Source organism: Drechmeria coniospora, chromosome 02 (assembly GCF_001625195.1).
Source record: "Drechmeria coniospora strain ARSEF 6962 chromosome 02, whole genome shotgun sequence".
In the NCBI taxonomy this organism is placed as follows: Eukaryota; Fungi; Ascomycota; class Sordariomycetes; order Hypocreales; family Ophiocordycipitaceae; genus Drechmeria; species Drechmeria coniospora.
The window spans coordinates 6,946,967-6,972,811 of record NC_054390.1 but is presented as its reverse complement, the minus strand read 5'-3'; the positions used below and the strand labels follow the sequence as shown (position 1 = coordinate 6,972,811).

Here is a 25,845-nt window from a genome sequence, read left to right as displayed (position 1 = left end):
CGCATCAACTCTGTCAAATCATTCAAGATGGTATTACCAATCTCTCCCCATGCCTCAGCCGCTGTTTGGCATAGCCGTTGCTTTGAGGTTTATGGGTTTTAGAAACGTCAGGTGGCTCGGGATGGATCCATAATCCTTTCTTTAACCAGTTCCCATACATTTTCGATTGGATTAAGGTCAGGTGAGTAAGGTGCCCAACCCACCAAAAAACCATATGCTCTTCAATCCAACAACCAAGCCACGCTTGTGTAATGGCTGCATTAAGAAATGAGGCATTATAGTGTGCAAGTTCGTGTGCAAATACCATACCTGGTTCAACAGTTGTTGGAAGGTTTCGCGCCGTAACACCTCCCTTAGGGAAATTTGGATCTCCGAGTATAGGTGTAAGAGATGCACGGCGATTGAAGGAGATTGTACCCCAAAACATACGTGAATGACGAGTGGACTTCAATATTTCTTGGCAATTTTTCTACATTGAGTTTATCGTGGTAATTGAAGTTAGAATTGAAGATATACGTTAAGGTAGTAGTACCAATCTCCGTATTCTTAAATAGTATTTCCTATCAACCCTCGCTATGTACGATTACCCCTATACCGATAACTGCTTCATGTGTGAAAAGTCCTGCAACATCTGTACCTGTAACGGTCTCTCTTCCTGGCAGTTATACGTTTGATGGTGGCCTTTCAAGCTATGTCGGAACTTCAAATGCGCTAGGACTGGTTATCCCGCCGTACATCATACCCCCTGTGGCTGGATCTACCGCGATAACAATATTAGCAACCACCCCAGATGGGGTTTCAGATTCGGCTTTTCTACTATCTGATCCATTATCGTATAAACTGATCGTTGAAGTGGTAAAAAATGACCACGTACTTAAAAACGATGGTTGTCTAGATTATTCCGAAGATATTTGGGCATACATACACCAGCACCGATAGCTGACAGTATTAGCCTCTTCAACATCTTAACCCAACCAAATCCGTTATCCTAAAACTCAACCTAGCATACGCATGCAAGTACCAGGGATGCAAGTGCATGCACTTCTCGTACGCAGCTATACATACAGACTACACCCGGACAATGCATAGTTATAATCGGACTACTATAATGCATTCCCCTTCCCCAGTCCTGTTGGGGTATGGCATCTCTCAGTAGATATGTGCCATGACCAGGTGGAAGTTTTCATTTCACCAAATGGTATAGAAGGTCGTCAACTCGTACTGCCAGAGAGGTATCCGAATGCCATTTCATTATCAATACGCGGCAGTAATTGACATGCTGTAGATATTGCACCATGGCGGGAAAAGGGCCGAAACTATCCGTCAAATTCAGCAACATCCCCTGTCTACCCGGCAGGTACGGAAGCAGCCCAAGCCAAGCAACTACAACTGTGATTGTACGACGCCAAGGTTAAGGTACAGATACGTAGTTGTTGCATTCACCATGGGACAATTCATACGCAGCCATTTCTACACATAACACCCGACGACGATGCGAATGATGCGTTAATTCCGCAGTTCTCAAAGCCACCCAACACCTGTTGCCAGCCACAGCTATTCCCACCAATATTGAATACCTCTATAGGGAATCAACCTTCTGATTCCTCAATGCATGCACGCCGCAAGTGAGTTGTTGTTGCTACTTATATATTTCCAATTGACTGGCTTCGTGGAGAGTACCGGAATGCTCCGTGTACTTGTTTCATCACAGCACATTAGGTTGTATATTGGCTTTTCGTACTCCGTACTTGGTACAACTATCGCTCCACGTTAGCACTGACGAAGACGACTTGTAGAGGGATAAATACTTGCTGGCCCCCACTATACACACCTTCAGTAACGCGACCCCCCCCAGAACGGGGTGAAGTACTTAAGCTGCAATAGCTGACTGGACTTACTACGGCACAAGTACGGTAAAGTTGTGTATGCAACCGATCTGTACCAGTTTATGTCCATGCCATGAAGGTAATAACCTTGGACTTTTGTTCAACATTCACTAACCGACGTGGCGCTAATCGCGCTACCAGCAATGCCATCGTACCATAACGTGTCTGTATTAGTGTTTTAATAGTGCTTTTAGTAGTGCTTTTAGTAGTGTTTTTAGTAGTGTTTTTAGTAGTGTTTTAGTAGTGTTTTAGTAGTGTTTTTAGTGGTGTTTTTAGTGGTGTTTTTAGTAGTGGTTTAGTAGTGTCTTTAGTAGTGTTGTTTGTAGTGTCTGGTAAGTGTCGGTAGTAGTGTCGGTAGTAGTGTCGGTAATAGTTTCGTAGTTTCGTAGTTGTCCTAGTAGTGTCTACTTGTCGTAGTGTCGGTAGAAGAGAATAAGAAAGGGTCTGTATGTATGTATTAGGGCGATGCTTCTTCCGTTGGTCTTTGCTGGGTGACCTGCCCATGGTCCATCGACGACGAGTAACAGTGTATGTGTGCTGACGCAGTGCTGGTTCTCCTCCTGGTGCATGACTGTGCTGCCTTGTACCTCCAAGCACACATTCTCCCTCATGAATATGCGCTTCGAACAGTACAACTGTGCTCAAACTCTCCACCTTCATCATCGATGGTCGTTTACTCTTCCCCAAGCTTCCTGAGACTAATCGAGTAAGACACTGAGGCCAAACTACGGTCACGCTAAGGCAAAGAAGCTTTGCTAGCGCATCAAGTTGGAGTACACCGAGTACCAAATAGTTCGGAGGTGCAGAGTTCTTCCAGTTCATGCTCTAGGCAGATTCAACTGAGAGCAGAGTGTCATCACCGACGGGGCTGCCAAAGATAAAATACATGAGCAGCAGCTTTGTATCCAAGGCGTCGAACCAAGTGCTGAAATTGAATTGGCTTGAACGGACTCCCCATTATTAATACAATCCGCTTGTCTCCATAGTGCAAGGTAGGGTGCAGTTCTGCGACTGGTTACCTGGACTGTACTTGTTGGAATTTGCCCGTCCGCGTTCTCGATATATAAGCAAAACGACAACAGTGCTATTGACTGGCCTGCCCGCGGCCCGGGTAGGCGGCACGATGGGTTCGGAATGTTGTGCGTACTTAAGTACTTATGTTGTGCCGTGTACTCCGTACTGTACGTAAATTAACCCGTACTCCGTACAGCTAGTGATATACCTCTGCGCCTCCCTCTGGTATCCGTCAATTTCGCTCCACCCTGCCCATTATCCCTGCGGAAAGAATGGAGTCGAGACTGGTAATATTAAAACATGGCCTGAAAATTCGAATGAGCGTACCCAGTACCAAATACGGGTTTGGTCGCGAAAACTAAATAGCCATTGAGGCACGTTGCTCGGCTACAGGATGATAAGGTTTTCACTAACTATCTGCTAATAACCTTAGCCCCGTTCCATTGCTCCAGGTTTTCGAAATACCGTCCACTAAACCTGGAAGTACTGTTTTAGGTAAGTATGCCATTTCCGGAGCCGGCATTCGGCCGCCTACTCGGGCGACCATTGAATTCTGGGTCTAAGGAGTAATTCGTTCTATTTCCAGTCAAGTTACCAATCGATTATTACGTTACTCATATGAAATACAATCATCCTCTGAACACTAAATCTGACGTTTACAATTTGCTCCATTGTTACCAACCTCGAAATCTCACATTGATGAGTTTTCTAAACATTGTATAACGATTCTATTGATACAAATGTTTTGTAACACATATCCAAGAACACCAGACTTTTAATTACACGCACAACTCTATCGCTATATTTTTCTCACTCTTCTTTACACCCTCCCAAAACTCTTCTGTTCATACGATTTCCGAGCGGTTTATGACTATGAAATGTTTTGCAAAGCTTGCTTTTTTTCATTTATGTCTCAACCTCGTTCAAGGAGGGAAACACAATGATGAAGGGAAACACAAGGATGAAGGGACAGTTATTATCGATTTTCAGCCACTTCAAATAATATGTTCCGGCACAACGATAGAAAGCAATCATGTTCGGTACGATGTGATCGAATTGCATACGGCGTTATAAAATAGAAGCTAACGAATATTCTAGGACACGAACTTCGTATCCTGATAGAACTGCATTTACTGGACCATATACAACGATTACCGGTATTGGTACTGGCACTGCTCCTTCGACAATCTCATTAAACCCTACAGGAACAGGCAAAACTGGGACCATTATAATAATAGAGCCAAGCAAAACACAGCAAACATTTACAGGACCGTATACAACGATTACTGCAATCGGAACAGGCACCAATACAGTTACACTATCGCTACCACCATCAGGTACAGATAAGACTGGGACTGTAGTAGTCATTGGGCCAAAATCAACCTTTACAGGTCCATATACGACGATAACTAGCCAAGGAACCGGTTCAGCACGATCAACAATTACCTTAGCACCAACCGGAACATTCTTGACTGGCACTGTAATAATTGTCGATCCGAAAACAACATTCACAGGTCCATATACGACGATAACTAGCCAAGGAACCGGCTCAGCACGATCAACAATTACCTTAGCACCAACCGGAACATTCTTGACTGGCACTGTAATAGTTTTCGATCCGAAAACAACATTCACAGGTCCATATACGACGATAACTAGCCAAGGAACCGGCTCAGTACGATCAACAATTACCTTAGCACCAACCGGAACATTCTTGACTGGCACTGTAATAGTTGTCGATCCGAAAACAACATTCACAGGTCCATATACCACGATAACTAGCCAAGGAACCGGCTCAGTACGATCAACAATTACCTTAGCACCAACCGGAACATTCTTGACTGGCACTATAATAATTGTCGATCCGAAAACAACATTCACAGGTCCATATACAACAATAACCAGCCAAGGAACCGGCTCAGTACGATCTACGATTACCTTGGCACCAACAGGAACATTCTTAACTGGCACTATAGTAATTGTCGATCCACAGACAACATTTACAGGTCCATATACAACAGTAACCAGCCAAGGAACCGGCTCAGTACGATCTACGATTACCTTGGCACCAACAGGAACATTCTTGACTGGCACTGTAGTAATTGTTGATCCGCAGACAACATTTACAGGCCCATATACAACAGTAACCAGTAAAGGAACCGGCTTAATACGATCTACGATCACCTTGCCACCAACCGGAACATTCTTGACTGGTACCGTAATTATTGTCGATCCAACATCATTATCGCTCATTACTCAGACAACGTTCGGGCCAGTACCAGGTACAAGCACAATCCCACCACCACCTGATTGTACAGGATATTGCCCTACCAGAGTTATTGTTACACAAACTGCCAGTGTTGTGACAGAGGAGACATTTGGGCCTACACCTGGTACCAGCACCATTCCACCTCCCCCTGATTGCACCGTTAATTGTTTTACACGAATTATTGTTACAAGGACTGGTGGCGTCGTAACGCAGTCAACATTGGGGCCAACACCTGGTACCAGTACAATCTTGCCGCCACCAGGATGCACAGGTTACTGTCCAACGCAGATAATTGTGACGGTAGGTGCAACGGGCGGTATCGTCACAGAATCTACCTATGGACCTACCCCTGGTACATCAACGATAATTCCATCAGCAGGGTGCACTGGGTATTGCCCTACAAGGGTTATTGTTACCGCTACAGCTGGCATTACTACTGAGTCTACATTTGGCCCTAGTCCAGGTACAAGTACGATCTTGCCATCAGCTGGATGTATGGGATACTGCCCTACTGTTGTGATTGTTACCGTAACTGGCGGCTATCTGACAGAGTCAACCTTGGGACCAACACCCGGTACAACTACAATCTTGCCATCAGCTGGATGCACGGGTTACTGCCCGACAAAAATTATTGTCACACTCACGGCAGGCATTATCACAGAGTCGACGTTTGGGCCGGTTCCAGGTACGAGCACAATCCTCCCCTCATCTGGATGTTCAGGTATATGCCCTACTAGAATCATTATTACCGAGACTGCCGGCTTTCTTACGGAATCAACCTTTGGACCAACGCCAGGAACAAGCACAATCCTCCCATCTGCTGGATGTACAGGATACTGCCCAACTCGAATCATTGTTACCGCTACTGGTGGCTTCAGTACTGTTACAACTTTTGGACCAACTGCTGGGACTAGCACGATCCCGCCACCTCCTGGTTGCACAGTTAACTGCTTTACCCAAGTTATTGTTACTGTGGCTCCTACAGGCGGTACAATTACCGAATCTACATACGGCCCTACACCTGGCACAAGCACAGTCCTCCCATCTGCTGGATGTACAGGATACTGCCCTACCAGAATTATCGTTACTGCTACTGGTGGTTTCAGTACTGTTACAACTTTTGGACCAACTGCAGGAACAAGCACGATCCCGCCGCCACCTGGATGCACGGTTAACTGCTTTACCCAAATTATTGTTACTGTAGCTCCTACAGGCGGCACTATTACTGAATCTACATACGGCCCTACACCTGGTACTAGTACAGTCCTTCCACCTGCAGGATGTACAGGATACTGCCCTACTAGAATTATCGTTACTGCTACTGGTGGCTTCAGCACCATCTCTACATTTGGACCGACTGCTGGAACGAGCACGATCCCGCCACCGCCTGGATGTACGGTGAACTGCTTTACCCAAATTATTGTTACTGTAGCTCCTACAGGCGGCACTATTACCGAATCTACATACGGCCCTACACCTGGTACCAGCACAGTTCTCCCATCTGCTGGATGTACAGGATACTGCCCTACCAGAATTATCGTTACAGCTACTGGTGGCTTCAGTACTGTTACAACCTTTGGACCAACTGCTGGAACCAGCACGATCCCACCACCTCCTGGATGTACGGTGAATTGCTTTACCCAAATTATTGTTACTATAGCTCCTACAGGCGGTACAATTACCGAATCTACATACGGCCCTACACCTGGCACAAGCACAGTTCTCCCATCTGCTGGATGCACAGGATACTGCCCTACCAGAATTATCGTTACTGCTACTGGCGGCTTCAGCACCATCTCTACCTTTGGACCGACTGCAGGAACAAGCACGATTCCGCCGCCACCTGGATGCACGGTTAACTGCTTTACCCAAATTATTGTTACTGTAGCTCCTACAGGCGGTACAATTACCGAATCTACATACGGCCCTACACCTGGTACTAGTACAGTCCTTCCATCTGCTGGATGCACAGGATACTGCCCTACTAGAATTATCGTTACTGCTACTGGCGGCTTTAGCACCATCTCTACCTTTGGCCCGACTGCAGGAACTAGTACGGTTCTACCACCTCCTGGATGTACGGTGAACTGCTTTACCCAAATTATTGTTACTGTAGCTCCTACAGGCGGCACTATTACTGAATCTACATACGGCCCTACACCTGGTACTAGTACAGTCCTTCCATCCGCTGGATGTACAGGATACTGCCCGACTAGAATCATTGTTACCGCTACTGGTGGCTTCAGCACTGTGACGACATTTGGACCAACTGCTGGGACGAGTACAATTTCTCCACCTCCAGGATGCACAGTCTGCTTCACACAAATCATTGTAACAGTAGCGCCTACAGGTGGCATTGTCACTGAATTTACGTACGGTCCTACAGCAGGTACCAGCACAGTCCTCCCATCTTCTGGGTGCACAGGATACTGCCCTACTAGAATTATCGTTGCTGCTACTGGTGGCTACAGCACTTTCACAACCTTTGGACCAATCGCTGGGACTAGTACCGTTTCACCGACACCAGGATGTACAGTGAATTGCTTTACCCAAATTATTGTTACTGTAGCTCCTACAGGCGGCACGATTACCGAATCTACATACGGCCCTACACCTGGTACCAGCACAGTTCTCCCATCTGCTGGATGTACAGGATACTGCCCAACTAGAATCATTGTTACGGCTACTGGTGGCTTCAGCACCGTTACAACATTTGGGCCGACTGCTGGAACAAGCACGATCCCACCACCTCCAGGGTGCACAGTCAACTGCTTTACCCAAATTATTGTTACTGAAGCTCCAAGTGGCTTTATTACGGAATCTACTTATGGCCCTACACCTGGCACAAGCACAGTCCTCCCATCTGCTGGATGTACAGGATACTGCCCAACTCGAATCATTGTTACCGCTACTGGTGGCTTCAGCACTGTTACGACATTTGGGCCAACTGCTGGGACAAGTACAATTCCACCACCTCCAGGATGCACAGTCAACTGCTTCACGCAAATCATTGTAACAGTAGCGCCTACAGGTAGTGTGATAACTGAATCCACATATGGACCTACGGCGGGAACCAGTACAATGCTACCATCTTCTGGGTGCACAGGATACTGCCCTACTAGAATTATCGTTACAGTTACTACTGGCTTTAGCACTGTTTACACATACGGACCGACAGCTGGGACCAGTACAGTGTCACCACCGCCAGGATGTACAGTCGATTGCTCTACACAAATCATAGTAACTGTAGCTCCGACAGGCGGTATAATTACTGAATCTACATATGGTCCTACAGCTGGTACAAGCACAGTCCTCCCATCTGCTGGATGTACAGGGTACTGCCCAACAAGAATCATTATTACAGCTACTGGTGGATTCAGCACTATTTCAACCACTGGACCGACTGCTGGAACTAGTACGATTCCGCCACCGCCTGGATGTACAGTGAACTGCTACACGCAAATTATTGTCACTATAGGCCCATCAGGTGGCGTCATCACTGAAACAACGTATGGACCAACAGCGGGAACAATTACAGTATTGCCATCCTCGGGATGTGTCGATGAAGCAATGATGGGCCGTCGTGGCATTGCACCGAGAAATGTCAACTGTCCTACGACGATTATTATTACAATTGCTACTACTGGTGCTATCACACAATCTACGGTTGGACCAACAGCAGGAACGAGTACGATATTACCATCGTCTGGATGCATAGGTAATTGCCCTACAATCATAATTGTAACCGTTGCTCCCACTGGCGGAACTGTTACCGAATCGACATTTGGGCCAACAGCTGGAACAAGCACAATATTCCCGTCATCTGGATGTACAGGATACTGCCCAACTAGAATCATTGTTACTGCTACAGGAGGTTTCAGCACTGTTACAACCTTTGGCCCAACTGCTGGAACTAGCACGATCCCGCCACCTCCTGGATGCACAGTGAACTGCTATACCCGAATTATAGTTACTGTTACTAGCGCCTTCAGTACCTTGACAACCTATGGCCCAACCGCAGGCACTAGCACAGTTACACCTCCTCCAGGATGCACAGTTAACTGCTTTACCCAAATTATCGTTACAGAAGTTGGCACTCTTGTAACGTCAACCACTTTTGGGCCGACTCCAGGCACCAGTACTGTTGGACCCCCACTAGGCTGTACTACGAACTGTCTAATAACTATTATTGTTACGGCAACAGGTGGCTTTAGTACTGTATCGACGTTTGGACCAACAGCAGGCACGAGCACAGTCTTACCACCACCTGGATGCACAGTGAATTGTTACACGCAAATTATAGTTACTATAACTGGTGGAGTGGTTACCGAATCTACGTACGGTCCTACGCCGGGTACAAGTACCATCTTGCCGTCTGCTGGATGTACGGGATTCTGCCCAACTAGAATAATAGTAACAGCTACTGGAGGATTCAGCACTGTTACAACCATTGGCCCAACAGCTGGTACAAGTACGATTCCACCGCCTCCAGGATGTTCAGTGAACTGCTTTACACAAATTATTGTTACTGTTACTAGTGCTCTTAGTACTATAACAACCTATGGCCCGACTGCAGGCACTAGTACGATTACACCTCCACCAGGATGCACAGTCAACTGCTTTACACAAATCATTGTTACTGTTACTAGCGCTCCTAGTACCATTACAACCTTTGGCCCAACTGCAGGCACTAGCACGGTCACACCTCTTCCAGGATGCACAGTAAACTGCTTTACGCAAATAATTGTTACCGAAGTTGGCACTCTTGTAACGTCAACAACCTATGGGCCGACTCCGGGAACAAGCACTATTGGACCTCCGATAGGCTGTACCTCTAACTGCGTAATAACCATCATTGTTACAGCAACAGGTGGCTTTAGTACTATATCTACGTTTGGACCTACAGCTGGCACGAGCACTATCCTCCCACCACCTGGATGCACGGTGAATTGTTACACACAAATAATAGTCACCATTACCGGCGGGGTTCTTACGGAATCTACGTATGGTCCTACACCAGGTACAAGCACAATTTTACCATCTTCTGGATGTACAGGATTCTGCCCAACTAGGATTATTGTCACAGCTACTGGAGGATTCAGCACTGTTACAACCATTGGTCCGACTGCTGGCACAAGCACGATTCCACCGCCTCTGGGATGCACAGTGAACTGCTATACGCAAATCGTTGTTACTGTTACTAGCGCTCTGAGTACCATTACAACCTTTGGCCCGACTGCAGGCACTAGCACAGTTACACCTCCTCCCGGATGCACAGTTAACTGCTTTACCCAAATTATCGTTACAGAAGTTGGCACTCTTGTAACGTCAACCACTTTTGGGCCGACTCCAGGCACCAGTACTGTTGGACCCCCACCAGGCTGTACTACGAACTGTCTAATAACTATTATTGTTACGGCAACAGGTGGCTTTAGTACTGTATCGACGTTTGGACCAACAGCAGGCACGAGCACAGTCTTACCACCCCCTGGGTGTACTGTGAACTGCTATACACAAATTATAGTAACTATTACCGGCGGCGTTCTCACGGAAACTACGTATGGCCCGACACCAGGTACAAGCACAATCTTGCCATCCTCTGGATGTACGGGATTCTGCCCTACTACGATTATTGTTACAGCAACCGGAGGATACAGCACTGTTACAACCTTTGGCCCAACTGCGGGAACCAGCACGATCCCACCACCTCCTGGATGCACAGTGAACTGCTTTACACAAATTATTGTGACTGTTACTAGTGCTCTTAGTACTATAACAACCTTTGGCCCAACTGCAGGCACTAGCACGGTCACGCCTCCTCCAGGATGCACAGTAAACTGCTTTACGCAAATTATTGTAACGGAAGTTGGCACACTTGTAACGTCAACAACCTTTGGACCAACTCCGGGCACTAGCACTATTGGACCTCCTATAGGCTGTACCTCAAACTGCGTAATAACTGTTATTGTTACGGCAACAGGTGGCTTTAGTACTATATCGACATTTGGACCAACAGCAGGCACGAGCACAGTCTTGCCACCACCTGGATGCACGGTGAATTGTTATACACAAATTATAGTCACCGTCACCGGCGGGGTTCTTACGGAATCTACGTATGGTCCTACACCAGGTACAAGCACAATTTTACCATCTTCTGGATGTACAGGGTTCTGCCCAACTAGGATTATAGTCACAGCTACTGGAGGATTCAGCACCATTACAACCTTTGGCCCGACTGCTGGTACTAGCACGATTCCACCACCTCCAGGATGTACAGTGACCTGTTTTACTCAAATTATTGTAACTATTGGTTCTACAGGTGGCATTATTACGGAAACTACATTTGGACCTTCAGCTGGTACCAGTACAATATTGCCATCATCCGGCTGCGCTGATCAATCATTGATGCCTGTTCGGCGCGGCATTGGACGCAGAAATGAAAACTGCCCAACAACTATTATTATTACAATCCCAACCACGGGTGCCATCACACAATCTACGACTGGGCCGTCAGCCGGCACCAGCACGATATTGCCATCATCCGGGTGCGTGGGTAACTGCCCTACGACGATAATCGTAACCATACCTCCTACTGGAGGGGTTATTACTGAGTCTACATTTGGGCCAACACCAGGAACAAGTACTATCCTCCCGTCATCTGGTTGTACTGGATTCTGTCCTACAACAATCATTGTTACAGCCACTGGTGGCTTCAGCAGCGTAACGACATTTGGACCTACTGCTGGCACAAGTACGATTCCACCTCCGCCTGGATGTACGGTCAACTGCTTTACACAAATCATCGTAACACTTACAGGTGGTGTAATTACGACTACTACATATGGACCGACTCCTGGCACTAGCACAATCGGGCCTCCGCTAGGCTGCACTGTAAACTGTGGTACAACTATTATCGTTACAGCTACAGGTGGATTTAGTACGATAACGACATTTGGCCCAACTGCTGGTACTAGCACAATTCCACCTCCACCAGGATGTACGGTAAACTGCTTTACACAAATTATAGTTACCGAAACTGCTGGCCTCGTAACATCGACTACGTACGGGCCGACTCCCGGTACAAGCACTGTTGGGCCTCCTCCAGGCTGTACTGCCAACTGCGTAACTACGATTGTTGTTACGGCTACTGGAGGATTCAGCAGCATAACAACGTTTGGACCGACAGCTGGTACAAGTACAATTCCACCTCCGCCTGGGTGTACGGTCAACTGCTTTACACAAATCATCGTAACCCTTACAGGTGGTGTAATCACGACTACTACCTATGGGCCGACGCCTGGTACAAGCACAATCGGGCCTCCGCTAGGTTGCACTGTAAACTGTGGTACAACTATTATCGTCACAGCTACAGGTGGTTTCAGTACCGTAACGACATTTGGCCCAACTGCTGGTACTAGCACAATCCTACCCCCTCCTGGATGTACAGAAAACTGCTTTACCCAAATTATAGTTACTGAAACTGGTGGGCTGGTAATATCGACAACGTATGGACCAACTCCCGGTACTAGCACTATTGAGCCACCTCCAGGCTGTACCGTAAACTGCATAACAACGATTATCGTTACCGCTACTGGAGGATTCAGTAGCATAACAACGTTTGGACCGACAGCCGGTACAAGTACGATTCCTCCTCCGCCTGGATGTACGATCAACTGCTTTACACAAATCATCGTAACCCTTACAGGTGGTGTAATTACGACCACTACCTATGGGCCGACGCCTGGTACAAGCACAATCGGGCCTCCGCTAGGCTGCACTGTAAACTGCGGTACAACTATTATCGTCACAGCTACAGGTGGATTTAGTACCATAACGACATTTGGCCCAACCGCAGGTACTAGCACAATCCCACCTCCACCAGGATGCACAGTAAACTGCTTTACACAAATCATTGTTACCGAAACTGGTGGGCTTGTAACGTCAACGACCTATGGACCGACTCCTGGTACTAGCACGATTCCGCCTCCACCCGGATGTACCGCCAACTGCGTAACGACAATTATTGTTACGGCTACAGGAGGATTCAGCAGCATTACAACATTTGGACCAACAGCTGGTACAAGCACAGTTCAACCTCCACCTGGATGTACTGTCAACTGCTTTACGCAAATTATAGTTACCTTGACAGGTGGTGTAATTACGACTACTACCTATGGACCGACTCCTGGCACTAGCACGATTGGACCTCCCCTTGGGTGTACAGTCAATTGTGGGACAACTATCATTGTAACAGCCACAGGCGGATTCAGTACGTTGACGACATTTGGCCCAACCGCAGGTACTAGCACAATTCCACCACCTCCTGGATGTACCGTGAATTGTTTTACACAAATTATAGTTACCGAAACCGGTGGTCTTGTAACATCAACGACCTACGGACCGACTCCTGGTACTAGTACGATTCCGCCTCCTCCAGGCTGCACCGCCAACTGCATAACAACGATTATTGTTACGGCTACAGGAGGATTCAGCAGTATAACAACATTCGGACCGACAGCTGGTACAAGCACGATTCCACCTCCACCTGGATGTACGGTCAACTGCTTTACACAAATTATTGTAACACTTACAGGTGGTGTCATTACGACTACTACCTATGGGCCGACTCCTGGTACAAGCACAGTCGGGCCTCCGCCAGGCTGTACTGTAAACTGCGGTACAACAGTTATCGTCACAGCTACAGGTGGATTTAGTACCATAACGACATTTGGCCCAACCGCAGGTACTAGCACAATCCTACCACCACCAGGATGCACAGTCAACTGCTTTACACAAATTATCGTTACTGAAACTGGTGGGCTTGTAACGTCAACTACCTATGGACCTACACCTGGTACTAGCACTGTTGGGCCTCCTCCAGGCTGTACCGCTAACTGCGTCACGACGATTATTGTTACTGCTACAGGAGGATTTAGCAGTATGACAACATTTGGACCAACAGCCGGTACAAGCACAATTCCTCCTCCACCTGGCTGTACCGTCAACTGCTTTACACAAATTATAATTACCTTAACGGGTGGTGTAATTACAACTACTACCTATGGACCGACTCCTGGTACTAGTACAGTTGGGCCTCCTCCAGGTTGTACAGTCAATTGCGGTACAACTATCATTGTAACAGCTACAGGTGGATTCAGCACCATAACGACATTTGGACCAACAGCAGGCACTAGCACAATTCCACCACCCCCTGGATGTACTGTAAATTGCTTTACACAAATTATAGTTACCGAAACTGGTGGTCTTGTAATAACAACTACATACGGACCGACTCCTGGTACTAGTACTATTGGACCTCCGCTAGGCTGTACTGCCAACTGCGTAACTACGATTGTTGTTACGGCTACTGGAGGATTCAGCAGCATAACAACGTTTGGACCGACAGCTGGTACAAGCACGATTCCACCTCCGCCCGGCTGTACAGTCAACTGCTTCACGCAGATCATAGTGACCCTAACAGGTAGTATTATAACAACCACTACCTATGGACCTACTCCTGGAACCAGCACAATTGGACCTCCTCCAGGTTGTACTGTTAATTGCGGTACAACTATTATTGTAACTGCTACAGGTGGATTAAGTACCGTAACGACATTTGGCCCAACAGCTGGCACTAGCACAATTCCCCCTCCGCCAGGATGTACAGTCAACTGCTTTACCCAAATTATTGTTACTGAAACCGGTGGTCTTGTAACGTCAACTACCTACGGACCGACTCCTGGTACTAGTACGATTCCGCCTCCATCCGGATGTACCGTCAACTGCGTAACGATAATTGTTGTTACGGCTACAGGAGGATTCAGCAGTATAACAACATTTGGACCAACAGCCGGTACAAGTACGATTCCACCTCCGCCTGGCTGCACCATTAACTGCTTTACACAAATTATTGTAACTCTAACGGGTGGTATTATTACAACTACTACCTATGGACCGACTCCTGGTACTAGTACAATTGGGCCGCCCCCTGGTTGCACCGTTAATTGCGGCACAACGGTTATTGTAACCGCTACAGGTGGATTTAGCACTGTTACCACCTTTGGACCAACAGCTGGTACAAGCACGATTCCACCTCCGCCAGGATGCACAGTAAATTGCTTTACACAAATTATCGTTACTGAAACTAGCGGACTTGTAACCTCAACTACCTACGGACCGACTCCTGGTACCAGTACGATTCTGCCTCCACCCGGATGTACCGCGAATTGCGTTACAAGCATTATTGTTACTGCAACAGGTGGCTTCAGCACTTCTACCACCTTTGGACCAACAGCAGGCACAAGCACAATTCCGCCTCCGCCTGGATGTACAGTCAATTGCTTTACGCAAATTATAGTTACTGAAACCGGTGGTCTCGTAACGTCGACTACCTATGGACCGACTGCTGGTACCAGTACGATTCCGCCTCCGCCCGGATGCACCGCGAATTGTGTTACAAGCATTATTGTTACTGCAACAGGTGGCTTCAGTACTGTTACTACATTTGGACCAACAGCTGGCACAAGCACCATTCCGCCTCCACCTGGCTGTACTATTAATTGTTTTACACAAATTATCGTCACCCTAACAGGTGGTATAGTAACAACGACTACCTACGGACCGACTCCTGGTACTAGCACAATTGGACCTCCTCCAGGTTGTACTGTCAATTGTGGCACTACAATTATCGTGACTGCTACAGGTGGATTGAGCACTTCAACTACCTTTGGACCGACTCCTGGTACTAGCACAATTCCACCTCCACCAGGATGTACAGTAAACTGCTTTACACAAATCATAGTTACTGAAACCGGTGGGCTCGTGACGTTAACTACCTACGGACCGACCCCTGGTACTAGTACGATTCTACCTCCGCCTGGCTGCACCGTGAATTGTATTACGTCGATTATTGTTACAGCTACGGGTGGCTTTAGTACTGCTACTACCTTTGGACCTACTGCTGGTACGAGCACGATTCCACCCCCACCTGGATGCACTATCAACTGCTTTACACAAATTATCGTAACCTTGACAGGTGGTATAATTACGACTACTACCTATGGACCGACTCCTGGTACTAGTACCGTTGGACCTCCTCCAGGTTGTACTGTCAATTGTGGTACTACAATTATCGTAACTGCTACAGGTGGATTGAGCACTTCAACTACCTTCGGACCGACTGCTGGAACTAGTACAATTCCACCTCCACCAGGATGCACAGTAAACTGCTTCACGCAAATTATAGTTACCGAAACTGGCGGTCTTGTAACATCAACTACCTATGGACCGACTCCTGGTACTAGCACGATTCCACCTCCGCCTGGCTGTACTGTGAACTGCATTACGTCAATTATTGTTACAGCTACGGGTGGATACAGTACGTCTACTACATTCGGACCAACTGCCGGTACAAGCACAATTCCTCCGCCGCCTGGGTGTACAGTTAACTGCTTTACACAAATCATTGTTACCCAAACCGGTGGTCTTGTAACGTCAACTACCTTTGGACCGACTCCTGGTACCAGTACGATTGTACCTCCACCCGGATGTACGGTCAATTGTGTTACAAGTATCATTGTCACCGCAACAGGTGGCTTCGTTACTTCAACTACGTTCGGGCCAACGGCCGGCACCAGTACAATTCCGCCTCCACCGGGCTGCACCGTCAACTGCGTTACATCAATTATTGTTACTCAAACAGGAGGTCTTATTACTTCAACTACGTTTGGACCGACTCCGGGTACAAGTACGATTCCACCTCCGCCTGGCTGTACTGTAAATTGTGTTACATCAATTATTGTTACAGCTACAGGTGGATATAGTACCTCTACTACATTTGGACCAACTGCTGGTACAAGTACGATTCCACCGCCGCCGGGCTGTACCGTCAACTGCTTTACGCAAATCATTGTTACGCAAACAGGCGGTCTTGTTACTTCAACTACCTTTGGACCGACGCCCGGTACAAGCACGATCCCGCCTCCACCTGGATGTACTGTCAATTGCATTACGAGTATTATTGTTACCGCAACGGGTGGGTTTGTTACTTCGACTACATTCGGACCAACTGCTGGTACTAGTACAATTCCACCACCACCGGGCTGCACCGTTAACTGTGTTACATCAATTATTGTTACAGCTACGGGTGGATTTGTTACCTCTACTACATTCGGACCAACCCCTGGTACTAGTACGATTCCTCCACCGCCTGGATGCACAGTCAACTGCGTTACATCAATCATTGTTACAGCTACAGGTGGCCTTGTTACCTCTACTACATTTGGGCCGACACCCGGTACAAGTACGATCCCGCCCCCGGCTGGATGTACTGTCAATTGTGTTACAAGTATTATCGTTACAGCAACAGGCGGCTTTGTTACTTCTACTACGTTTGGACCAACTGCTGGAACTAGTACGATTCCACCTCCCCCGGGCTGTACTGTCAACTGCGTTACATCAATTATCGTTACCCAAACTGGAGGCTTTGTTACTTCAACTACCTTTGGACCGACTCCCGGGACCAGCACAATCCCACCTCCGCCTGGATGTACGGTCAATTGTGTCACAAGTATTATCGTTACCGCAACAGGTGGCCTTGTCACTTCGACTACATTCGGACCTACCCCCGGTACCAGCACGATTCCACCTCCGCCTGGCTGCACTGTCAACTGCATAACGTCCATCGTCGTCACCGCAACCGGTGGCTTTGTTACTACAACCACATTCGGGCCCACTGCTGGTACCAGTACGATTCCGCCTCCTCCGGGCTGCACAGTCAACTGTGTTACATCAATCATCGTTACCGCAACCGGTAGCTTTATTACTTCCACTACATTTGGACCTACTGCTGGCACCAGCACCATTCCACCTCCACCTAGTTGCACTGTCAATTGTGTTATATCAATCATCGTTACCGCAACAGGTGCGCTGAGCACCGTTTCCACACTTGGACCAACCGCTGGTACCAGTACGATTCCGCCTCCTCCTGGGTGTAGTGTGAACTGCGTTACGTCAATCATCGTTACCTTTACGGGTAGCCGTACTACAACCACTACATTTGGACCTATTCCTGGTACCAGTACGATCGCGCCTCCGCCTGGCTGCACTGTTAACTGCGTCACGTCCATTATCGTTACGGCAACTGGCGGCTTAACTACAAGCACTACATTTGGACCAGTTGCCGGAACTAGTACAATTCCACCTCCACCTGGATGTTCTGTCAACTGTGTTACATCAATCATCGTTACCAGAACTGTCGGCGTTACCACTACATCGACCTTGGGGCCCGTCCCAGGCATAAGTACGATTCAGCCACCGCCTGGCTGCACTACCAGTTGTTTTATATCTATTGTCGTTACTGTAACTGGTGGCCTGAGCACTATCACTACACTGGGACCAACCGCCGGTACCGTCACGCTGCCGCCTCTGCCTGGATGCGGTGTCAACTGCGTTACAACGATTATTGTTACCACTCCACCAGGCTACGTAAGTTCAACGGGTTCTTGGTCCGGCACTATTACCAGGACCGTAACTGTCCCGCCTGCTGGTACCACCTCTGGTACTATAGTTGTTCAAACACCGGCGCTAGTCTCCTTATTCTTCAACCTTAATACCTATTCACCCTCGCCATGTACGATTACCCCCGTATCGATTACCGCTTTACGTGCCGGAAGCCGTGCAACAAATGTACCTGTAACGGTCTCTCTTCCAGCCGGTTATACGTTTAATGGCGGATCATCAAGCTATGTTGGCATTACAAACGGGTTGGGACTCGTCATCCCGCCGTACATCATCCCCCCCGTGGCTGGATCTGCCGCGAGCACTATGACGGCAACTACTCCAGGTGGCGTTTCAGATTCGGCTTCGCTAATATCCGATCCATCATCGTATTCACTAAGCTTCCAAATAGTAACCAACAACCAAGCAGTTCTTGTAAATTCCGGCTGTTCTTTTTTCTCCGGAGAGATTTGGGCATATTCGTCGAACTTTTACTACCCTTATTATTCCATTGCAATTTTAATCGATGGGATCCTGGGTAGTGCAGCATTGTCACCAGGTGTCGTTCCTACGGCAACATTTGCTGCCGAATATAATCTCGGGGTCAAAATCCTTGCCCCTAATGGTGGTGTTGTCTTTATCCCAATAGCGGGTAGGACAGGCACGACCACTCCGGCATTAGTAACCGTAACACAAGGTGCACCGTATATATACCCCAACACTACGTCTGTTGTTTTAACCGAGGGCAAGTCACTGAGTGATGGGTCTAATACAATCAGCTACGCACCTGGTAATGCGGATCTCATCGTATACGGCAACTATAACCCGGTACTTTTTAATACCCCCCCCAGCTAGGCCGTCTGTTACGATAGTGAATAATGGGAGGATACGGAAACGAACTTGACCACGTCTGATGTATAGCTTCGCAATTAGAAAACTTTCATTCTTTCTACCTCTTGATATCCATTGGGTCAATATTGTATCGAAGTATCGGTGTTGAATTTATTACTCGTTCGAAAGTGACACGCCTCAATTATGCTCGATATCCTTGAACCTTTGTTGTCGATAGAACTAGAGAAATGACACTAGCCATCCAGAATGCTGTTCTATGCTCATAATAGAAAAGTACTAGTGGCAGATGGAGGAGGTTCATCCTAGATTCTGAAGCGTTGTGCTCGTGCGAAATGTGGTGGTGCCCGTCCCCGAGAACCTCTACCCAGAACCTGTACCCAGAGTGTACTTTGGTGTAATTTTCGCATCTCATCCCTGCGAGAAATAGCTGACTGCTATCGCCATGCAAGCAACTGCACCAGTATGGTCGTGTAGGTACTCGAAGGAAAGCGCACTGAGGAGGACATGATGGTTTGGTGGACGTAGATATAGAGCGATACCCTGTACGTTAGATGTAGTCTGTGCTGTAGATATAGGCGTAGATATTGATCTTGATATATCACGTCAAATACAAGTAATCGTAACACGCCTTTACTGCGGATATCCTCGCAGTTGTAGGTGTACGTTCTCTTCAGAATGCCTCAACATGCCCAGAGCAATGATTCCTCTACGTGCACTGTGCGCACAGTCCTTGTTCAGTAATGAATACTGTGCAAAATCCAACCAATCACCGGTTGCCGTCAGTCGAGCGGGTAGCAATGCAGGCACGAGATTCGCCGAGGTGTCAATGTACGGAGAACTGCATGGGGAACTGGTACAGTGTACCGTACTGGTAGCAGCACTGTACGAATGGCAATCTTCGATAAAAAATGATGATTGCTCGATCTCGCCGCGCCCTGCCAACCACCGGCAGCAAGCTCAACCCCGGGGAGTGTTCACGATGGTGACGACGACCATCAGCCTCCCGTCGCTGCAGAAATTGGCGTCGGGCAAGGTGCGAGACCTCTTCGCCTTGCCCGACCCCGACACTCTCCTCTTCGTCGCATCCGATCGCCTCTCCGCCTTCGAGTAAGCTTCGCCTCGCCAGTGGATGAAACGCGTGCCGACCATTCTTCCCCTGCCGTTTTCCCTTCCCCTTGCTTTTCCGGACAGGAAGGAAGACTGGGCTGACGCAGGTCTCGCGGCGCCAGCGTCGTCATGAAGAACGGCATCCCCAACAAGGGTGCCATCCTAACGCTCGCCTCGGCGCACTGGTTCGCCGTACTCGCCGAACGCATCCCCGGCCTCCGCACCCATTTCCTCAGCCTCGAACTGCCGGCCGGTCTCGGCGCCGACGAGGCCCGCGCGGTCCGCAACCGCAGCATGCAGGTTCGGAAGCTGCAGGTGCTCAAGATCGAGGCCATCGTGCGAGGCTACCTTACGGGCAGCGCCTGGAACGAGTACCAGGCCCGCGGCACCGTCCACGGCATCGCCATGCCCGCCGGCCTGCAGCTCTCCCAGAGGTTCCCCGGCGGTGCCATCTACACGCCTAGCACCAAGGCCGAGATGGGTGCCCACGACGAGAACATCCACCCGGACGAGGCCTGGAAGGAGCTCGGCGACGAGGAAACGGCCCGTCGCGTCCAGGAGCTGTCCCTGCAGATCTACGAGGTCGCCGCCGCCTACGCCGAGGAGCGCGGCATCATCATCGCCGACACCAAGTTCGAGTTCGCCAAGGACGCCGACGACAACATCTACCTCGTCGACGAGGTCCTGACGCCCGACTCGTCGCGCTTCTGGCCCAAGGACTCGTACGAGCCGGGCCGCGAGCAGGACAGCTTCGACAAGCAGTTCGTCCGCAACTGGCTCATCAAGGAGGGGCTCAAGGGAAAGGAGGGTGTCGAGGTGCCGGCCGACATCTGCAAGGCCACCGAGGACCGCTACAAGGAAGTCTTCCGGCTCCTCACTGGCAAGGCCTTCGAAGACGCCTCGGGAACATAGCGAGCTTCTCATACGTCGGACCGGGTCCGAGAGCATGCACCCGTGTACGAGCCGAGCGACGATCCTCCTTTGTGACGTGTTTGAGCCGACGCCAAAAGAGGCTGTGTTGCCACGCCGCCGTCGCCCATCATCGAGCGGCTCGCAGCCCCGCCTCGCTCCGCGACGTGCACCATCCTGCGATGCTGTGCCGCGCCGTGTCGTCCTGCCTCGCATCGTCACCGTCGCCGTCGATCTCCGTCACGGCCGGCCTTTCAGCCTTGTCGCGCTGTTGTTGTCGGACGTCGGGTGGCCGACGCAACCCACCATGGAGGTGGCATCCTGCACGCTGCGCGGGTAGAGTAACTGCACGAATGGAAAGGAGCGGCATGAGCAAGGAGAGCCGTGAAGAACCAAGGCTCGTCTTGGCCGACTCTATTCGGTACATGTCCCCGAGCGAATTCTGTAGTGTGCCCAAACGCCGCGACGCCAACGCCCATGCCCATGCAAAACAGACCCCTGCCCTTGGCGGTGCAGATCCATACGCCGAGCACAGTATGTGCATACATGCCCCCGTGCACGCCTACACGTACGGGCATGCACGCACGTAAGTACGACATTAGCCATGCAAATGACTAAACGTATGTTTGCCTGCAGCCCCCCCCCCTCCCCCTAGTGCATTTTGAAGATCGCACATGCTCGTACCGGACGATTGGGAGAGGAAGAAGCAAGAAGTCAAATGAACATGGCTGGCGAGTCGGATCCGACCCCCTGTCCCCCCCCCCCACGACTCGGTGGACAGACGGTGCGGACAGGTCATGGGCGGTCGGAAACGAGTGGGATGCCGGATGCGCCCACAGCCGGCCATCGGCTTTCCTCAGGGGTTCGGCCGTCTCCCGGCGCCAGTGTCAAAAGCTGTGGCACCCTCTTTCGTGTCGTTTCATGTTGCTGCGTACGCTAAACGCCTTGCCGCAGCCGGCATACGGGCACCTGAACGGCTTCTCGCCCGTATGGGAATGGCTGTGAATCCGGAGGCTGCTTGGTCGGCTGAAGGCCTTGCTGCATGTCTGGCACACGTAGCGATCCTGGCTCGGAGAAGGAGAGATTGCGTGGGCCGGTGACAGGTAATGATGGTGCTGCCACGGGTTGGCCGCCAACGTCGGAGCGAGCGGCAGCGGAATCGACAGGGGCGGAAAAGACTGCGGCAGCGGCTGTTGATAAAACAGATTTGATATCTGCGGCTGCGGCGAAGCGAACAAACCCGGATGCTGGGCGAACAGGGCGTCGGCGTACGGCCGCCTCGGACATGAAACGCCAGGTTGACTTCGTGGCGCGACGTGATGCCGACGGGCGTCGCTCTCCAGCGGAGGAGTCGCTTCGCACGCCGTCCTGGGCGTTGAAGCCGACGGAAAGCGGCACATGGGCTTGCTGAGAGGTGAGCCGTAGCCGTCGAAGGAGGCATCCACTCCCATCGGTGGTGTTGGGGGCATTCCCCTCCGAGGCGGAAATGTTGCGTAGCTCGACCCGGGGCGGGCTTCGACGTAGACGCACGACGCTTCCTGCTGCCATTCTTGCGAGGATGTGCCTGAAACTGCCAACGGAATCGGTCAGTCTCGCCTCGACTCGGCATCCCGCGAGCGAGTCCTCCTACGAGGCCGATCCGTACGTACCTTCAGCCGGGGCAAGGACGAACGGCGAAGCGGACAAAAGCTCGGCCGGAGGTGACGCGGCGCTCGGCAAGCCCAGAAGCTTGGAGATGGAGGGAAGAGAGCATCTCGGATCCTCGAGAGCCGGGGGTGATGGTGGAGGCTGCGGATGTTGAGAGGGCCGATAGCAGTCGCCGGCGTCGACGGCGGCGTAATGCGACGCCGCGAACGACAACGCCATGGCTGCTCAGGCCCGGTGACCGGCCGCTTATCGCTCGTCGGCCGCTCTTCCACCTCAAATAGGCTCGTTCCCGACCTCGCCTTCTTCTGGCCGCTGTCGTACGGTCGGACGGAGGCGAAGTTGCTGCTCGCCTCCAACGGCCGGCACGAGCAGGTCAAGAAAAAGGTAGCTCCGGCGAGGTCAAAGGAAAACTTGAAAGGTCAGTCGCGTGCCGGCGGTGTTTTCCCACGAGCGGAGTGAGGGCTGTGATGAATTCGGGATGCGTGCGTGTCAGAACGGGAATTCGAGGACAGCTTGTTCGTTGGTCGAGGTGGCCGTCAGGAACGGTATAAGTATGACCGCGGCACTCCGTTCTTGTACTCTCACACGAGCACGCACGAGCAGTACATTCAGAGAAGGCTCCGGCGCCATGGAGCAAGGTACCGCATCTGTCCGTGCATGCATGTGCTTGCAAGTGTGCATGCATCTGTTTTGTATTACCGTACTTGCATGTACTCACGGCACCGTAGAGCGGAGCGACGAATATCAGATCTGGGATATCGGCCACATCCCTGGACGGAGGATCCTGCCCTTGGCTTCTGCTGCAAACGCTTCTGTCACAATTTGGCGGTGGGTCGGGGGGGATCAGACTAGGCGGCGGAACGGGGGTCGGGGGGAAGCTGGGATGAGATGACCTGAAGTGTTGCTGGACACGCACCCTCATGTGCACGTAGTCGAGGTACCGTCGATGGCGTCCTTCGAAACCGGTCGGTTGGTCGGAGGGGTTGCATCACAATCCGTGGAGCCCGAATCCCTGTCCGATGCTGCAGGCTAGCGAGCGAGCGAAGGCCGTCGGTCCCAGGTCGTTTGCCCGGGCTGTGCTGCGCGTGCGTGCTGAGGTCAAGCCGGATAGGTGGGAGTCGGCTCGGGCACATGCCCAGGCGGGAAGGCCTCCCGCCGCCGGCGTATGTGGACGAGGGCAGGCACCGATGCGTGCGTCCGATGATGGTGACGGGTTGGCAGCGCGTACAAGATTACGCACGAACGTTGTCAAGGGAGGCCTCACGGCGTACGTTGGATGGCATCGTGTCGAAGTTTTCGGCGTTTGCGTGGCTGTTTGTCCGGGTCGGTGGGCGCCTTCCACATGCGCGTGGTTGGGTCGCCGAGTCCAGAGTGCAGCACTCCATAAGTACATGCAACCATAACCAAGTACTGTACAGTAAGTACGTGCATGGCGAGCCATCTAGTTAGTACATGTACACCTGCGGCAAGTGCAAGTACATGCAAGAACAGTACAGAATGGGCGTGAAGAACATGTACCCATCATCACCCACCTCGTACGTCTACTTTCTTACCTCCTCCACGAGTACATGTGCGAGGGGGGAAGCGTGAGCGGTGCATCATTGCCTTGCCCAACACAGGCCCGCGACGTAATCCTTGCCGCCACCGTCAGAGGCTCCAGCAAAAACTTCTTCCGCTCTTCTACAGCGCTCGGCACATGCAGTACATGACGAGCACCGTGCAGTTGGAACTCTGCAGTAAGGAATAATAGCTAGGTACGTAGGTACTAAGGTAGGCAAGGTTGTCGGCACCTTCGCAGGTGCGGGCAGGTTGAATGTGACTGTACAGTACAGAGTATTACAAGCACTGTACCTAGGTCGTCCTCAAAGCCGTCGTTGCAGGCCACCTTACCGGAAAAGTCGCGTCGTCGTCGGCCGTGTATACGCACACGCACAGTATACAAGTAATTACAGCGCAGACCACGTCTCCCACTTCAGGGGTCGTTTGTCGACGCATTGTGTGACTCGCGACTGAACTGTGACGCTGCAGTTTTATGCCGGCCCAGCCAGCCTACCCTGTGCGTGCCTAGCTCTCCGACTGTGACCGTCCATCGGCGCTTGCCCTTGCCCATGGCGGGCGGCACAGCCGGAGCCTGTTTGCGACGCAAGCCGAACACGAAGACGTCGGCTGCCAGGATCCCGGCAGCAACCTCCTCGGGGCGCCCAAGAGGCGTCATGAGTATCATGAGTCTCCCCTCCCACTCGAGCGAGAGGCTGCATTGGCGCATTCTCGGAGACTTCCATACGCCAGCTCATCGACTCCCGGATTCCCTCGGGCTTCCCGGGGAGGAGCCTCTTGGAGTGGCATCGTTTGCTCTCCGCCGCAGCACAGCAGTCGGGGGCGGTGGGTAGTACCTGGCAGGTGCTATGAATGACTGGGCGCCGGGATTCGTGCCACATGCTGGAACGAGTGCACATGTATTGCTCCGTACGGATCACTGCACTCATGCCCTAGAATGCATGCGAGTACTCCGTAGCTGCACAGCAAATACATCTAACTGTACTGTACTCCTTACTGTACTCCTTACTGTACAGGTATTGCCAGCCAGGCCCTCTGAAGTCGACTGTGGGGCATCTGTCACGCGGTGCGCTGCAGGCACACGAATCTGCTGCCTTGGCGGCCTAG

At 50.5% G+C, this 25,845-nt stretch overlaps 3 protein-coding genes across 3 annotated transcripts; 2 read left to right on the top strand and 1 right to left on the bottom strand.

Moving 5' to 3' along the window:
* Nucleotides 1-3,933: 3,933 nt before the first annotated feature.
* On the top strand, nucleotides 3,934-19,521 carry DCS_05029 (uncharacterized protein; the record flags this gene model as incomplete). Its single annotated transcript, XM_040802335.1, has 17 exons — nucleotides 3,934-3,947; nucleotides 3,999-4,237; nucleotides 4,877-6,790; nucleotides 6,839-7,246; nucleotides 7,295-7,699; nucleotides 7,748-8,380; nucleotides 8,429-9,307; nucleotides 9,473-10,528; nucleotides 10,694-10,744; nucleotides 10,811-11,299; nucleotides 11,360-11,440; nucleotides 11,489-11,920; nucleotides 11,987-12,097; nucleotides 12,197-12,580; nucleotides 12,641-13,438; nucleotides 13,529-13,720; nucleotides 13,763-19,521. The coding sequence occupies 17 exons, from the start codon at nucleotides 3,934-3,936 to the stop codon at nucleotides 19,519-19,521; spliced, it is 13,845 nt and encodes a 4,614-aa protein (XP_040657368.1).
* A 976-nt stretch (nucleotides 19,522-20,497) lies between these two features.
* Nucleotides 20,498-21,537, top strand: DCS_05028 (phosphoribosylaminoimidazole-succinocarboxamide synthase; the record flags this gene model as incomplete). Its single annotated transcript, XM_040802334.1, has 2 exons — nucleotides 20,498-20,625; nucleotides 20,733-21,537. The coding sequence occupies 2 exons, from the start codon at nucleotides 20,498-20,500 to the stop codon at nucleotides 21,535-21,537; spliced, it is 933 nt and encodes a 310-aa protein (XP_040657367.1).
* A 933-nt stretch (nucleotides 21,538-22,470) lies between these two features.
* On the bottom strand, nucleotides 22,471-23,287 carry DCS_05027 (uncharacterized protein; the record flags this gene model as incomplete). Its single annotated transcript, XM_040802333.1, has 2 exons — nucleotides 22,471-23,160; nucleotides 23,207-23,287. 2 exons carry the CDS (start codon nucleotides 23,285-23,287, stop codon nucleotides 22,471-22,473), a joined length of 771 nt encoding a protein of 256 aa, XP_040657366.1.
* Between the last annotated feature and the right edge of the window lie 2,558 nt (nucleotides 23,288-25,845).